Source organism: Bacillus rossius (genome assembly GCF_032445375.1).
Source record: "Bacillus rossius redtenbacheri isolate Brsri chromosome 9 unlocalized genomic scaffold, Brsri_v3 Brsri_v3_scf9_2, whole genome shotgun sequence".
NCBI classification, from domain to species: Eukaryota; Metazoa; Arthropoda; class Insecta; order Phasmatodea; family Bacillidae; genus Bacillus; species Bacillus rossius.
The window spans coordinates 28,823,099-28,839,839 of record NW_026962013.1 but is presented as its reverse complement, the minus strand read 5'-3'; the positions used below and the strand labels follow the sequence as shown (position 1 = coordinate 28,839,839).

The 16,741-nt window shown below is 38.7% G+C and overlaps 1 protein-coding gene across 1 annotated transcript; it reads left to right on the top strand.

The window, feature by feature from the left end:
- The first annotated feature begins 5,091 nt into the window (after window positions 1-5,091).
- Window positions 5,092-16,419, top strand: LOC134542861 (uncharacterized). The gene is made up of 3 exons (XM_063387432.1): window positions 5,092-5,242; window positions 9,951-10,103; window positions 14,025-16,419. The coding sequence occupies exons 1-3, from the start codon at window positions 5,167-5,169 to the stop codon at window positions 14,255-14,257; spliced, it is 462 nt and encodes a 153-aa protein (XP_063243502.1). The 5' UTR covers window positions 5,092-5,166; the 3' UTR covers window positions 14,258-16,419.
- Window positions 16,420-16,741: the final 322 nt, after the last annotated feature.

Sequence of the window (16,741 nt, the reverse complement as noted above, 5' to 3'; positions counted from 1 at the left end):
AATACCTAGAAATCAAATAATAGAATGACTGAATTGATATTATAAATACGGCTGATAGTGTATAAAATAGATTAAACTAAAAATGTAAATAAATACTTAGTATTCAATAATAATATAAACATAAAGATAAATTTATTATTTGATTTAGTGAAATTTTTACCTAATAATGAAAATCAATAAATTTACAGCATTTTTATTCTTAGTTATTAAGTTTAATAAATAATTTCATAATAATTTATAATGTAAATAAATTATACATACGGGGAAATAACTTCAAAAACACACCTATGAAAACGGCCAGGAGACTATTTAACCTTCCACAGACACCCTCTGCCAGCGACAATGGAAGCTTCCAATCAACAACATCAACGGGAACATAACCTAACTTATATAAATATACTTGAAAAGACAATTGAAAAAATTTCCAAACCCAATTTCTATTACTAATATTCATATTAAATACGTGATTTAATCATATGAATCAGTATTCAGTATCAATTACAAAATATTTTTTTTAACCATATATATGTTTTATTTGTATGTAGCCTTTTTTTTTTCATTCTGTGAAAATTTCGTTTCATGTTGCGCGCACAGCGTAAAAATTCTCTCTCGTCATTTTTTTTTACAACGCGCCTAAACAAGAATAACTATTCTAAAAAATTGTTCGCTCCGTGGATGAAAAACCACACGTTCACGAAAACGCTAAAGTGTTGCTGTCGCATCGAGTCCCGTTACGCTACTGCGACCACACAGCCTGAAGAAACATCTGCCTCGTCTTCACGACGGAACTCCTTGAGAGGCGCGTGCGCTGCCGAGCGCGGCCGTGTCGCGTGTTGCCGCCACGGCAGGCGCTGAGCCTTGCCTGCCGCGACGACTACTTGAAACGAGGACTAAATGGTAAAGTCGCCGGAGATCAGAGGTTGAGGTCAGAGACGAACGCGCAGGCAAGCGGAAGCGACGTATGAGTGCTCCTAGCGGCAGCTGGCTGCCCGTGAGTCACTCCCAGAGTTCGTCTTACCATTTTACCCCCCCCCCTCCCCCCGCCATCGCTTCCCACCAATGCACGGACATCAGCAAACGAGCACTTTTGAATGGGCACTCCCTATACTCTCTCTCTCTCCCTCGCTCTCTCTCTCTATATATATATAAGATTAAAATGAACCTAATTTTGTACATTCCTTTACCCACCTACGTTTTTTCCGTTTTGGGAGTTAATTCCCATAAAATAAGTTTTCAGTAGATGCTCATGGAACATAAAGAGCATACTCGCCAAATTTCAAGTTTTTAGTACTTATATTAGTTCCAGAGAAATTTGTCTGAGGTAAACTAGCATATATAGGTATATTTAATGTTACTGTAGCTTACATTTCTGTTTGAATAATTCTTTCTTCTTACACATAGCTTTTGATTGTTTTCTATGAACACTCTAAAACACTATTGCAAGGCGTGAGTAATTGCACTGACAATAATTCATTACACTTTTTTAAATGATTAAACACTTATTAACTTAATGTCTTTAATTCATTTCTTTGCGTGGAATTATATAAACATAAAACGAGAATATTTTGTGAAATAGTATGCATAACTCTTAAGCTGGGTTTACGGACGAAAAACTTAAGAATAATAAACTTAACTTGTCAGCAGATGAGCACATGGTTAAGTTATACTGCGAATTTCTGGTTTATGATTGAATAAGTAGTCGTTTATTCCAGCCAACTGAAACGGGCGAAAATGCAGCCACGTTATATAAGAGGAATGTTTTTATTTATAGGTATAGTCTGCTTATATTGAAGTGCGTTTCGGTGGGAAAACGTTGTCGAGGAAGTAGTAGTGAATTGAGAAGACAGGGACATGGTCCAGAGTTTGGTACTGTGGTGCAAGTCAATGAGCGACCACCATCTTGGACTGCGAAGTCACAGTCGCCATCTTGGATGACAGTGACTGAAATATGATACTTAGGGTGTAATTCAACTCCTCGATTACATTTTTACCTGAAAACTCACAAAGGATTTTATTAAAAAATTTTTTTAAAAATGTACTTTGCTCTCCATGGACTTTTGAGACATGGGATTGATTCTGAAAAAGGCAATATATTATATTTTAAAATAATTTCTCCACATTATTTACCAGGCAACTGACCCCACCACTTTGACCAAGAAATACATATTTTTTTCACCCTTATGACGTCGTGGCGGCTATCTTGGATCGGCCATTTTGTTTTCGTCTGCTGGAGTGTGCACCCGCCATCTTGGTTTATTTTTTACCCGCTAGAGTGCAGTAGTGTTAATCACAAGACAGTCAACTATTTTCGCTTCTGCCATCTTGTCGCTCATTTTAGTCGCCATCTTGTAAATTCGTATCTAATTATCAACAAAAAAATTCGAAACAAATTCTAAAAAAATATATATATATTTAAATAATATCTAAAATATATATTGATCGACTCGTTCTATTCCTTTCCTTGGTCTGACCACAGGCAGTACATGGTTAATTAAATTATCTCATTATACAAAGTCTAGGTTCCAGGTGCAATAAATGAAAATATAATCATCATGACGAAAAATTGGACAGAGGAGAAAGGAGATAGCACACACAAAGTGCCAGTCACCCATGTGGTGAGTGTTGTGTGCTCGATACCTACCTCGGGCATAAAAGCAACTTTGTTATTGCATCGTGATCGATGTATTGTTTATAAACACACATTAAGTTAAAAGTATTCATGTACAACTAGTCGAAGTACCTGAATTCCAGCTCGTTGATCACAAAGTACTAAAATATTCTCAAGGCCACGGCCAGAGGCCGACCGAACGAAGCCTGCATGTCGCTGCGGGCAGGAGACTGCGACCCAGCGCTCCAGTGTTGCCAGCTCGCAGACACGTTGTGGCAACCAGCTGTTCGCGCGACGCACACAGCGACACTTTACCGAACAGCTCGCCAACACGTAAAAACTTTGTTCAAATAATAATCCCTTACACGGTAAAGAACTTGCTGGAATAACTTAGAAGTACGAAAGATGGAATGAGAATTAAAAACTATCCCACAACTATATAACTATATAACTCACGACCGAAAAAAAAGTTGTAGTGCATATACCAGAGTCGAACCCAGGCCATATGCCACAAAAAGACATCGCTAAGAAACCTATAAACAACAAATCTACAGCAAGCCTCCTTCTGGTATAACACACATGATGCTTGAGCCCAATGTGCCGAAAAGTATCAGGTGTTAAAATCCAAGCGAGATCTGAAATAAATTTTTTAGCCATTTTTTTGCATATTCGTTTCTACAGACATACTAATCATCCTCACTGCAAACAGGGACTCTATATAATATACATGCCCAGCTGAATAAATATGTTACTATCACTACTTAATGCATATCTAGATGGCATATTACGAGTTCTTTATGACTACTAGAGTGCCAAATACAAGAATACATACCAAGGGTCTCCGAACCATGAGGCCTTCTTTGTACAGACTTGACACGCCTTTCAAACAAGTCATGAACAATGCCAGGCATGTATACCAAACATCTCCAAACCACGGGACCTTCTATTTCGAGACTTGTCACACCTACTTTCCAACAAGCCATGACCATATTTCTAGCAAACAAGACAAGACAAGACAAGATGATAGATTGACCAAATATCTTATGTTTCATCTATAGAATCAAGCATTCCTGAAAAAGGTTTTACGCTTAATACAAGACCAAAAGGTGCTAAACCTTCAAAGCTTCAGTCCTGACTACAGACTTGACTTCGCACATTTAACGAAAAGGACTTAAAGTTTGGACCCTCATTCAAGTCGATCGGTAGGATACAATCGCAGCATACAATCGATACTTATCATCTACCATAGTGAGTTTTGCAAAATAAATATGTACCAATAAAAGTCTTGAAATATTCTAAAAATAAGGGACAATTCATTCTTATTGGCCTTTTTATCACTCTGTCATAAAAATATTTATGCATTTACGAAATATTGACACATCAATTTAACAGTTAACTTATTAAGGTCTGTCATTCCATTTGATAGTCCGTCGCACTCGAAAATATTTACAAGCAATACATAAGAATTATTTCTCTTGATAAATTATTGCAACTTTAAATAAACTTGAAATATTTATTTTAATTATTAAATATATGAATTTTCAAAACAATAAAAATAATACATACATATAAACAAGTTTCTTCTCGTGCTTTATCAGAACGTGCCCGTGTGTGAGCCATTTTGTTTCTAAGGTAGGTTTAATGAAGTACAGAAATTACCAAAGAAACCGTTAAGAAATAATAATAATAATTTTAATCACTGATTCAATTGCATACCTTATATTAGAGTACCTTCGATGGCAAATTAAGGTCCCACGTTTAAAGTTGTGGCCAAAGTAAGGTTTTCAGTAGAGATTTTTTGATGTGAAACATCTTAGCTCTCGGTAAACGGCATTTGGTGGGAGTAATTTCGTCAATGGAACGGACGTCGCGTGGAACGGTGCTGCCATATGTGGCGGATGGCGCGAACTAAAGTTCACAAAGCAAAAAAAAAGTGAAACTTTATTAAATTAATTGTTTAACGAATTTAACAAGATGTGTAGTAATTTAATAAAATTCCTCGTCGAAAATCAGGTTCAAAGCAGGGGGTATCGTATATGTATTTTTTTTTAGAATTCTTTATTCGCTTTTATCCGAGCCGTTTCATTATATAGTTTCTTTTTTCTTAACTGTGGGGTTTGAAAAAATTGGTACATTTGCACAATAGGGAAAGGGGGACCGACAAAATTATTTGAACCAGGGCCCTTTGTCTCTCTCTCTCTCTCTCTCTCTCTCTCTCTCTCTCTCTCTCTCTCTCTCTCTCTCTCCCGTTTCCCTCGTGTCTGATGACCACCGACGTGCATGAGACATGAACACTCTGGTTCGTTCGTTCGCTCTCTCTTGCCCCCGCCCTCCCGCCATACATTAATCCCGACGGGATGAATGGGCCCAGGTCAGGAGGTCGGGTGTCGCAGGGTCGCGCGCGCCGACGGCGGGACGGGGTTGGGGGGGAAGGGGGGATAGAAGATACAAGAGCGAGCCCGGGGGCGCGCCGGCCCGTCAGTGTCAGGCGGAGAGTCGAGGAGAGAAGGGCCCGGCCGTCGTCGTCGTCTTCGCCGGTGAACACACCTCTCCTCGCGATGTCGTCGTCGGCGTCGTCGTCGACGCTGCGCCCGTGGGCGGCCGTGTTGCTCGCTGTCTTGCTGGCGCGCGCAGGTATGTGACGACGTCGTCTTGCACGGGGCGATCCGCTAGGAACTACCGCAACTCACACGTGGAGGCCCGGGTTTAACTCGAGACCCTGCTGTACACAAACAAGCGGGCGTCCGTTGTCCATCGATAATAGGGGCATGCAGATTTGGCGAAAAGATTTCGAGACTAGATGAAAGTTAAAACACTGTAGCACCGTCCGTGTTTCGTGATTGCGCGGGTTTCTCCCAGGTACACATCGATTGTTACAACACCAATCACAGTGATTCAGTGCGGAAGTAAAAACGCGTCCTGAGTGGCTCGGTCAAACAAGGACACGACTTCTCTCGCAGACGGCCGCCAATCACAAGGAAGAAACCACAGGTGCGGGTGTACCTTGTTGCAGTCTAATAAGTGTTGAGATCTTTTCGCGAAAAAAGGCCTGCCCCTAGGCATGTAGATTTCGCCAAATAGATTTCGAGTTCTAGCTGAGAGTTAAAACACTGTATCGTCTGAAGTAGCTTGGCTTCTGGGTTGTAGCCGTGTCTGTGGCAAATAATTCACAGACGTTTCGGTCAGCATTGCAGTCGCCATCATCAGGGAGCAGTAGGTAACTGCTCTCTGATGATGGCGACTGCAATATCGACCGAAACGTCGGTGAATTATTCGCCAAAGAAACCGGCTACAACCCAGAAGCCAAGCTACTTCAGACATTGGACGTGAAAGCCTGCGAACATTATTACTGTATCGTCTGTTGTTTCGTGATTTGGTGAGTTTCTCCCAGATACATATCGATTGGAACAACACAAATCACAGCAATTCAAGAAATGCGTCCTGAATTGCTCGGTGAAATAAGGCAACGACTTATCTCGCAGAGTGTCGCCAATCACAAGGAAGAAACCACAGGTGCGGGTATACCTTGTTGTAGTCCAATAGGCGTTCAGAACTTTTCGCGAAAAATGCCTGCCCCTAGCTATCGACTACTGTCACATTTTACCTCGCCGCCGGATTGCACGCGGTTGGGTCATCTGAAGTTTGAAATGTTGTTATTGGTCTCCTTTTCTTGGGAGGCGGGTAAAAACTACCCACGGTCCAATTGCATGCAGACCAGTCTGTGTCCAAATTATAACGCGAATTTTCCATTGTACCATTGTTCCAATTATACCATTGTGCTGAGCCTGTTACTGCCTCACAGTTCATGCGGAGTAGCCTGCTGTGGATCAGGGAGAGACCTTGGACCAGAGAAATGTCAAATCAGTGACAAAATGTCTCTAAAGTCAGTAGCCAATGAACATGGGGCATTTTCCCGATTACGGAGAGGACTATCGAGTCCATCCTGAAGGTTATCGAACTCACATATTTTTCCAGTCCCTACTCATACAGAGAAGTCCGACATTTTCGCGAATTCATTTGGCGTAAATTCATAGTTTTCACACACACACACACACATTTATATATATGCACTATACCATCATATGCTTCCATATTGGCTGGTTTTTTATTTATAACCTCCCCTTATTTGGAGTGGGTCGGTGTGATTAGGTATCACTACTACCAGCTGGTAGTTGATTGGCCCATGGTCGTAGAGGGGAGTGGTAGAACTATCGTGAACCTATCATCAGTGTAGTGCTAAGGTATATAGTATTTTTGCAGTCTAATCGGTGACAGAGATAATCTGCGAAATACCCGGGTGTCTTAACTCATATGGCTTATTCATAAGGGCACGTATTTTTCGCGAAAACAATTCTGATCCCTCATTACATTGCATCGCGCCAGTGGCTGTTCTCTTGTAATTTGTGGTCGTATGCAAGAGAAGCCATTGCCCTGTTTGGCCGGGCCATTCAGGACGCGTTTGCTTCCGCACTGGATGGCTGTGATTGGTGTGCTGACAGTAGACATGTGCCCGGAATAAACCCAGCCAACCACGAAACACGGTTTTAACACACAGCTGGTCTGGAAGTCTTTACGCGAAAAAGACATGGCATCATTTGAAGTAAAAAACGTAATATAATAGTGCATACTATTCCCAATATTGAAGGAGAAAATTAACATATAAAAACATCCCTTTTGGCACAGCCTACAGGCGTAGGTAGATTTTGAAGTACCTATTTATTCTGGAAATATTTTGGAATATTCTATAAAATTCTATAAAATTCTGGAACATTTTAAGATATTGAACAAACTCTCTTTATGTTCTCCAATAATAAAAAAAATGTTTGATTACACATTTTCTCATTTTCCATGCAGCGAAAATATTATGAATGATGCATGATGCAACCAGCTTAGAACAAATTAATATTATGCCAACTAAACCTTCAAAAAACTATTTTTCATCCCTTACACTAATAACGTGGTCGTATAAAAGTTTGATTTGCACCAAGGTTTAAGATAATAATAAGAGTGTTTAAAATAAATTTGAACGGATGTGGTTCTAAGAAAGTTTAAATTTTCTTAAATTTCAATCTCTGTTTTTACGGTGATAATTGGTTTCATCAAAACATTTTCAGCCGAAGTTTTAGATAAAGTTTAGGATTTGATAGTATACTTTCAAATCTGTTTATTTCCACCTCTTGCAGTAATGGTTGATTAAATAAAAAATTATTTTAACTAACGTTTTAGGCAATATTCATAAAGTTAAACAAAAAATTAAGAATTGATTTGGTAACGTACGTGGTAGTGAAGTTTTATTATTTTTTTCTTATTCCAACCTCAGTTTTTTAACCTTTTGCAATAATTGTTTCCATTTTCAAAAATTGTCTTAGACAAAAGTTTTGGATAAAAATGACCAGTTTTACAAACAATTTTCGTTTTTTAACCTCTTTTTTAACCCCTTTTCAGTGGTTTGTTGTATCAGAAATGATTTCAGACATATGTTTTAGGTAATATTTGTAGGGTTTGCAAACAATTAGAACGGATTTAATAGTGGGCCTACTAACGGAGTTACACATTTTTTAATATTTAACCCCTGTAAAATCCCACTCCTTCCAGTAATGGTAGGTTGTATAAAAATTATTTAAAAAAAGTTGTAGACAGTAATTCGTGGTTTTACAATACATTAGAACAATTTTATAGTTCACAGGGTACGGAAATTATAAATTTATTTTTAATTCTTCCCCCCCCCCATGTTTTTCAACCCCCTTAAGCAATGGCTCACCAATGCATCAAATATTTCAGACAAAAGTTTTAGATAGCAATTATTAGTTTTACAAACGATTAGAACATATTTAATGGTTTAATTACTAAGGTAGTTATGCATGAATTCATTTTTTATTTTAACCCCTCTTTATCCACCCTTAACATAAATGGTTAGTTGTATCAAAAATTGTTTTGGATAAAAGTTTTAGAGAATATTTATAAAGTTTATAAACATTTTGAACGGAATTAATAATGTAATTACTAAGGAAGTTGTTAATTTTTGGTCAAAAATTAAAGAATTTCAAGTCTACGGTCAAGGTCAAGATCATGACCTTGTCGGCTTAGGGTGGCTTACTATTAGGACTCTTAAGCCTTTTTAGGAATTTTGGTTCTTTTTTCGGTTTCTTCTATTTTCGAATTTTTGAATTTTTGAGGACTAAAATGGGAAAATTTTCCTCAAAACGGCAATTTTTCCCTCTAAATGGGAACAATTTTTAGAATTTAAATATTTTTTTAGTCATTTTGAGTCATTTTTAAGGAGTTTTGAGGAATTTTGAGTCCAAGATGGCGATTGGCTCCAAGCTCCACAGCCTGAAAACCTGTCCCAGAAAATACTTTTGTATACTACTCTTTTTTTTTATCGGAGCATTATAAAGTTTGAAATTCCGTAGCAGCTCCGGTGGCGAATTCTAACGCATTCTCGTATATTTTATCACGCTCGGATTTATTTTAAATTCCGTGTCCGAGGGTTTGTGTCGTGAGCGGCATCTCCAAGATGGGAACCGAGGTAACGACAGGGACGTCGGAACGTTTTCATGAGTGGAGAAGGGGGGTGGGGGCGAAAATATGTATCACACTTACCTCAGTCCTAGGGCGGGGGGTCCGGGGGTTTTCCCCCGGAAAAATTTGGAATTTCAGATGCAAAATTGTGCTATCTAATGAGTTTCCGAACCAAAATATTAAATATACCATTCCAAGAATTTGATGACGTAGTATGTATTAAATAATACTCTGACAGTAGATGTAGTACAATTTAAATAAAATACCATCTAGGAATTTGCAATCATTTTACAGTATATTGACAATCATAAATTTGATTTTCTAATCAATGTGATCACCAATGCAACGTTTGTAACTACTGGTTGAGAAAAATACTACTAGGACCAAACATTTATTCTGTGAAAAGGAGGGGGTGGGGGCGAAATGCCACTCTCGCCCCCCCCCCATGCATAACAGCACGGGGGCGACGCGCCCCTGCTGCCCCCCCCCCCCCTGTTCCGACGTCCCTGGGTAACGAAGTCTGCCGGTATGAACGCCCGTCGCGAGCGGGAAACGTTTGACGGCGCTGACGCCAGGGGGGTCCACCTCACCAACACCACCGATATAATGATGTTATATGTTTTCATACAATTAAATACTTGATGTATTGTATTTCGGTAGTTTTACATCTTATTTGTAGAATGCTGAAAATTTAATTTCCAAATAAAAGGATTTTTAAAAGTATTACAGATGAGAAACAAGAATGATTTATGTTTAACTGAAATATATTTAATCTAAATTCCTCATTGCAAGACCTCACCCCCTCCCTTGTCCCGTCCAGGCGGCGCGCTCAAGTGCTTCCGCTGTGAGACGGGCACCGACCCGCGATGCCGCGACCACTTCGAGCAGAGCCAGCACGAGCTGTTCGACTGCGAGGAGACCCGCTACGGCCACGCCACCATGGAGGCCTACTGCAAGAAGCTGGTGTACGCAGGTACCGTGCACTGGCCTTCCCCAACTCACACACACACGCACAGTTGAACCTCTAACATCCGTGACCCGGTCAACCGGGCATTCGGTTAACCGGGTTCTCAATTAAAAATTAAACATTTTTGACGTGACAACATCTAATAAATCGATGAACGTCGGCTGCACGCACGAAAAAGTGTCCCGTTACGCTGTGTCCCGTTACGCTCATTGCACGCTTGAGCCGCATCTATCTCTATCTTCCACTCGATTGGAACAACAAGCATCGATTTGACTTTTTTCGAGGCACATTTAAACTTGAAACACTCCCATTCGTTACTTTCCTACTTTTTCCATCATCGTTGTCCTATCCTTAACAGAATAACGCAGATTGGAAGAAGTTAAATAGCAAACATGCATAGAAAGTTATAGTTAAAATAATCTCTTCGTTAAAGTAATAAACATATTTGAATTAATGAGTGCAAATAAAAGTAAATTTATCAATTAAATTGTAGATTTCATTTCATTCCTTCTTTGAATCCATACAAAAGAGCGATAATTAAATAAAAATGATTCAATTTTATTCATAAAAGTATGCAATCATTTCATCATTGTTTTGTTATGACGTTGTCACGTTAAAATATCGTCCGTAAAACGACTTTACAGACAACCAATTTTTTTTGGGGGGAGGGGGTAAACTAAGCCCGTGAAGTGTAATTCATGAGGGACGGGACAGCTAAAAACTACGTATTAAAATTATAAACGGTCGTTCAAAGAAACGGACATACGTTTTTGTACATACTTCCAGAATTCCATGTTGATTCAATGCAAGTTATTCGATGAATTTCACGTACCTATGGATACATTAATTTTTAAATATAATTCATAATTTTTAGTTGAATCTGTGTATTTTAGGTCATTAAAATAATGTAATTTATTAATATTTTTTAAAAATAAAAATTACTGGAAGTTAAACTTGTAAATTATTTTTGTGTAAATCACAACACTTTGCTGTATTATATATACCAAATATTTTTGAATTCAATTACCCATGATTTTTGCTTATCCATGCTGACCTTCCACACATTAACCCGGTTAATCAAGGTTCTACTGTATACAAATATACCCACATGGGGGTTATTTTTTTCTACCTCCGATTGGCTTTAAAAATACAAATATGGATAACATAATAATTTTACTACCAAAAGTTCAGCAGGGTCTTACTTATTTTCCACATAATCGCCAAAACGATCGAGAGGCATTTTTCATATCGTAACACAAGCTTGTCGATGCCTTCTCCGAAGAAGTTAGCCGCCAGTGAACAGAGACACAGGGCCAGCGCCTGGTCTCCCTCTCCCTCACGACGCCGCTGTGAGGCGGGTGGACTAATCGCGCGGCGCAGTCGCTCCAGCGGCAGCGTCAAGACTTATCGCAAGATTTGTGCAAATTTGGGCAGAATGCGCCGCACTAGTAGTCTATCCGCCTTACAGCGACGTTTCGAGGCAGAGGAGGAAGATCCAGGCGCTGGCCCTGTATCTCTATTCACTGACGGCTAACGTCTTCGGAGAAGTCATCGAAAAGCTTGTGTTACGATATGAAAAATGCCTCGATCGTTTTGGCGATTATGTAGAAAAATAAGCAAGACTCTGCAGAAATTTTGATGGTAAATTTATTATGTTATGAAAAATTGTTTTTCTTTACAGCCCATCATATATGTACCAGCCCTCGTATGTATGTATTTTTACGAATTATATGCCAAGAAATAGTTTGTAATTCTACAAGGCAGATATTGCAAATTTTTACAACATATGGCTATGCGTAGAGCTCAGTTTTTCGTTGATTTCGGCCAGTTGGTTAAATCGCATCTGGCACCATTAACTCATATATATATATATATATATATATATATATATATATATATATATATATATATAAATTTTTATGATTGTGGGAGGATGCAACAAGCATGTTAGTGTGCCAGACGAAACTTTATGACAGTGAAACTATTCTGGAATACATTTTTGTACACTTTAATGATCACAACAAGAAATAATCACAACGTAAAAAAAGTACTTGAAAAAATTAAAACCACACAATTTAATTCGCACTATAGTGCTGCTATCAGTGGGATATTTGAAGTAGTACATTTATCGATGGTTGCCAAACGTCAGCTAGAATGCATTGAAATAATTTTCTAACATCGTGCAGGGTACAGTGTTATTAAAACGGTTGGTTCTTCGTTACCTAACAGGGATTTATAAGGTCTGTGCGTTAGATTACATTTGTACCCCAACAAGGTAGTTGTTATTCGCTCGCTGCCTTATCCCGAATGTCTTGGAAAACCGCTCCTAAATTCTTAATTTTTGACGTGACAGCGTCTAATAAATCGACGAACGCCGGCTGCACGCACGAAAAAGTTTCCCGTTAAGCACATTGTCCCGTTTAGCTGTGTCCCGTTACGCTCATTTTATATTGCTCTTTGCTAACCTGAACCTCCTAGCATTGCGACCGAGTCCGTGGCGTAATTCTGTTTTCATGCATTTCGATGTAACATTTTCATTGCTCTTTGCTAACCCGTTCCTCCTAGCATTGCTGCAGAGTCCGTGGCGCAAATATATTATTTTTGACTGCATTTTGATGTTGGGTAAGCCATTTTCCTTCACATCATCCTTGAAACACTCCCATTCGTTTCTTCTTTTCCTATCATCGTCCTATCCTTAACAGAATAACACAGATTGGAAGAAGTTAAAGAGCAAACAGGTATAAAAGTTATAGTTAAAATAATCTCTTCGTTAAATTAATAAACATATTTGAATTAATGAGTGCAAATAAAGGTAAATTTATCAATTAAATTGTAGATTTCATTTCACTCGTTCTTTGTATCCATACAAAATAGTGATAATTCAATAAAAATGATTCAATTTTATTCATAAAAGCATGCAATCATTTCATCAATGTTTTGTTATGACGTTGTCACGTTAAACTATAATCCGTAAACCGACTTTACAGACAACCAATTGTTTGAGTGTTGGAACACCGGGGCCCAGACGGATCCAGACGTGACCTGCAGGGAGACGGACTAACGAGGCGGAACCGAGGAACGTGCCAGCTGCCTCACGGCGGGGGACCCCCTCCTTAATTCCAATTGACCCCCCTTATGGCATGGCCGCGCACCGCGCAGCCAATTGAACGCGCGCCGCAGTGGCGTGTGGGAGGAAGTGGGCGGCGAGCGCGACTCCGTCGATTGTAGTCGCTCGTTACGTTATTTTTTTCCCTTTCATATGAGGTCCGCAGATAATTGGATGCGTTTGAAATAATGGAGGCATTAGTCCATGGGAGTAGGTGCCTGATCCGAATTTGAGGTCAAAACAAACTGTAGCTGCATAAAGGGCTAATGCTAGAAGTTTGAGAACTCTAAAGGTACTAGCTAGGAATAAGCGTAAAAAAATCATTCCATCGTGAAGTGAGTAGGCTACTATTAAACGAAGATGTTAAAAACACATCAGCAAAGTATTAGGGGAAAAAATTGATTATATAAAAAAAATGTTAACTATTAAAATGAAAAAGAGGTGATGAGGGTCGTTCTTATTTTGATTTAAATTTACTGTGACGGCAAAGATAGCACACACCTGCACCCTGACTTCTTACCTTTAATTGTATTTTTTTTCCTTGCCTCTCTGCCAGGTGATAAACATTGACATCGAAGTCACGTGACAATTTAAGGTTGAATTTTCTTTTTCCAGTTTTGCAACGCTACAAAAAATTGTTGCAAAAATTTAGAAAACGTTTTACTGTGTTATTGAACGTTTTCATGTTTCGTAAACAACCAGCATGGACTTTTACTATTTTTGTGATGGATGAAAATAAAGATTGCAGATTCCTCTGTCAAAATTTTAAAGTTTCTGCAGCTGATGTTTGGCGTTGTAAACGTGGTTTGTTTGTCCCCCAGTTGACCAGTACCACCTGCAGCAGAACGACACGATCCGCGCGTGCGCCTGGGCGCGGCCCGAGGACTCGGACAGCATCTGCCGGGAGTCGACGCCCAACAACGGCTACCAGCTCCACTGCTCCATCTGCCGCGCGGACCAGTGCAACGGCGCGCCGCAGCTGGCGGCGTCCGCCGCGGGTCTCCTGCTGCTGCCGGCGCTCGTCGCAGTCGCTTCCGGAGCGGCGCGCCTGTAGCGCGTCGCGCGATGCATTTTTTTAGCGCGGCGCGCGCTGTCTCCTTCAGAGACGCGTCACAATCGGAGCGGAGCATCTGTTGCGCGGCGCGCGCTGTCGTCTTTTGAGACATGTCACAACCAGAGCGGCGCGTCTGTAGCGCGTCGCGCGATGCATTTGTTAGCGCGGCGCGCGCTGTCTCCTTCAGAGACACGTCAGAACCCGAGCGGAGCATCTGTAGCGTGGAGCGCTTTGTCGCCTTTTGAGACATGTCACAATCGGAGCGGCGCGTCTGTAGCGCGTCGCGCGATGCTTTTGTTAGCGCGGCGCGCGCTGTCTCCTGCAGAAACGTGTCACGATCGGAGCGGCGCATCTGTAGCGCGTTGCATGATGCATATGTAGCGTGGAGCGCGCTGTCTCCTTTTGAGACGTGTCACAACCGGAGCAAGAGAATCTGTAGCGCGTCACCCATTTAGAAGTATCTGCAATATCCTAGAAAACGTATACGTCAGAGAGTTTTTTTATAACCTACGCAATACATGAGAGTAGGAAAAAAAATTTGACAACTTGTGTTTCATTTTGCATTTCCACCTTTTTATTTGAAGTGATGGATTGGAAAAAAAAATCCCTTTACACAAAAACATTGTTCCAGATGGCTTAAGTCTTTCATTTATAATATGTTTACATGAGTTTTTTACTTATTTTATTTCATACAATGAATAAGTATTGTACTTCTTTTAAGGTTTATTTCAGGATATCATAATGGCAATTGTAAAAACGAACAATCAAAAAACTGCACATTTATGATTTTAAAGGCTGAATAGTTTCACGTCGTGCTAATTTTATAAAACGACAGTTTTATCTTTGTGTGTCAGTTGCGTGTTACGTCCTTGCTACGTTACGTTTATTTAGTACTTTATAGGTTAAGAATCAACGAGGGTTTAAGATTGAGTTACTTTAGAATTAACAGTATGCAGTATAATTTCATGTGTAGTGTTTTACAACTATCGTTAAAAATAATCATAAATCACTGCGGTTAAACAAATAAAGTATTATTTTATGCAAAATACGTGAGGATGTCACCGAGTATTTTTAATTTACTCAATCAAAAATACATCTTTATAAAATATCTATAGCCTTAAAGGAGTTAGATAATGGCTATTTTTAAATAAAATAATTTCAAAAATATACATAAATAAACGTGACTGTTAGCATAAACGCCGTATTATTATAACTTAAAACTTTAATATTATATATGTATATTTATTTATTATTGATTATTGATTGATTATTATTGATTATTCATTATGGAGTCTATGTTATTACCTTAGTTAAATTGTATCTATATACTTCATTAAAACAGTTATACTCCATCCATTCAAACATATGTACTCTAATATCAGGTGAAATAAGATAATACGCATTTAATATTTCTTACAAAACACGAAAGAATTTTCATATGTATATAATGTAAAACTTGTTGCTAAATAAAGTATTTTGTTAATGATTTAAAATGTAGTATGAGTGAAAATTTTCTCCATCGGAGAGAATAATTTCTGTTCACATTCCGTCCAGTTAGTAGAACACGAAACTTTGACTACATCTGCGAAAAGCAGAGGAGGTTTCGCAGCTTTAAGAATGGCATTAGGTAGAAATTATACTGCTTTGTAGACTTTAAGAGATTTAAAACTGAAGTTAGTAAGTTTATGATGCCCGTTTAGATCATTTTAATAATGATCAGGCAGCTATTTTGTACATAATTTAGATAAACTGCACTCAGGGATAATGTGTAAATAGAAAATTTTTGTAAGAAAATGTACATAAAAATAAAATATTTGCTAAAGAAAATTCATCCATTGACGAAGTACATTTATTATAATTTTCTTATAAATTTAAACATGGTGGTTTAGAAACATTTAGCCGTACCACGGATAATCGATTAAACTTTTATAATAGTTTATAAAATTAATTGAAGCATGTTTTTGGCTCAATACGAAACACTGCCTCAATTAATTAATCATAGGTAATTTCAAAACTCGACAACCCGTTGTTGAAATACTTTAACAATTTTTGGAATTATTTTTTAAATTTTAATATGTTATTTTGGCTCAATTCTCATTATTCAAACTTTATTTATTTTTTTTGTCTTATCATTGAATGAATAAATTTTGTTTACGTCAAAATTATTATGTTTGTCTATATTGAATTATTTTATTTTTTTAAATAAAATTACTTTCACGCGCATCTTGTATCAATTGATCGCACCTAGTGTATGTATCTGGAAGTTTCACTCTGACATGATACAACATAGACTGAAACTGAACTAGCGAGACAAATGTTGGTAAGATGAGAGTACCCCGCTTCTAGGAAGTACTGCAACTAAGTGACGTGCGCGACGCGACAGTTGAGATACTTCGAAGGCTGGCAATGCTTTGTGCTGCGCCTGTAAGATATGCACAATTCGTGCTCTGACACTTCTAGAACCTAGAAGTGTTCGTTTGCTGT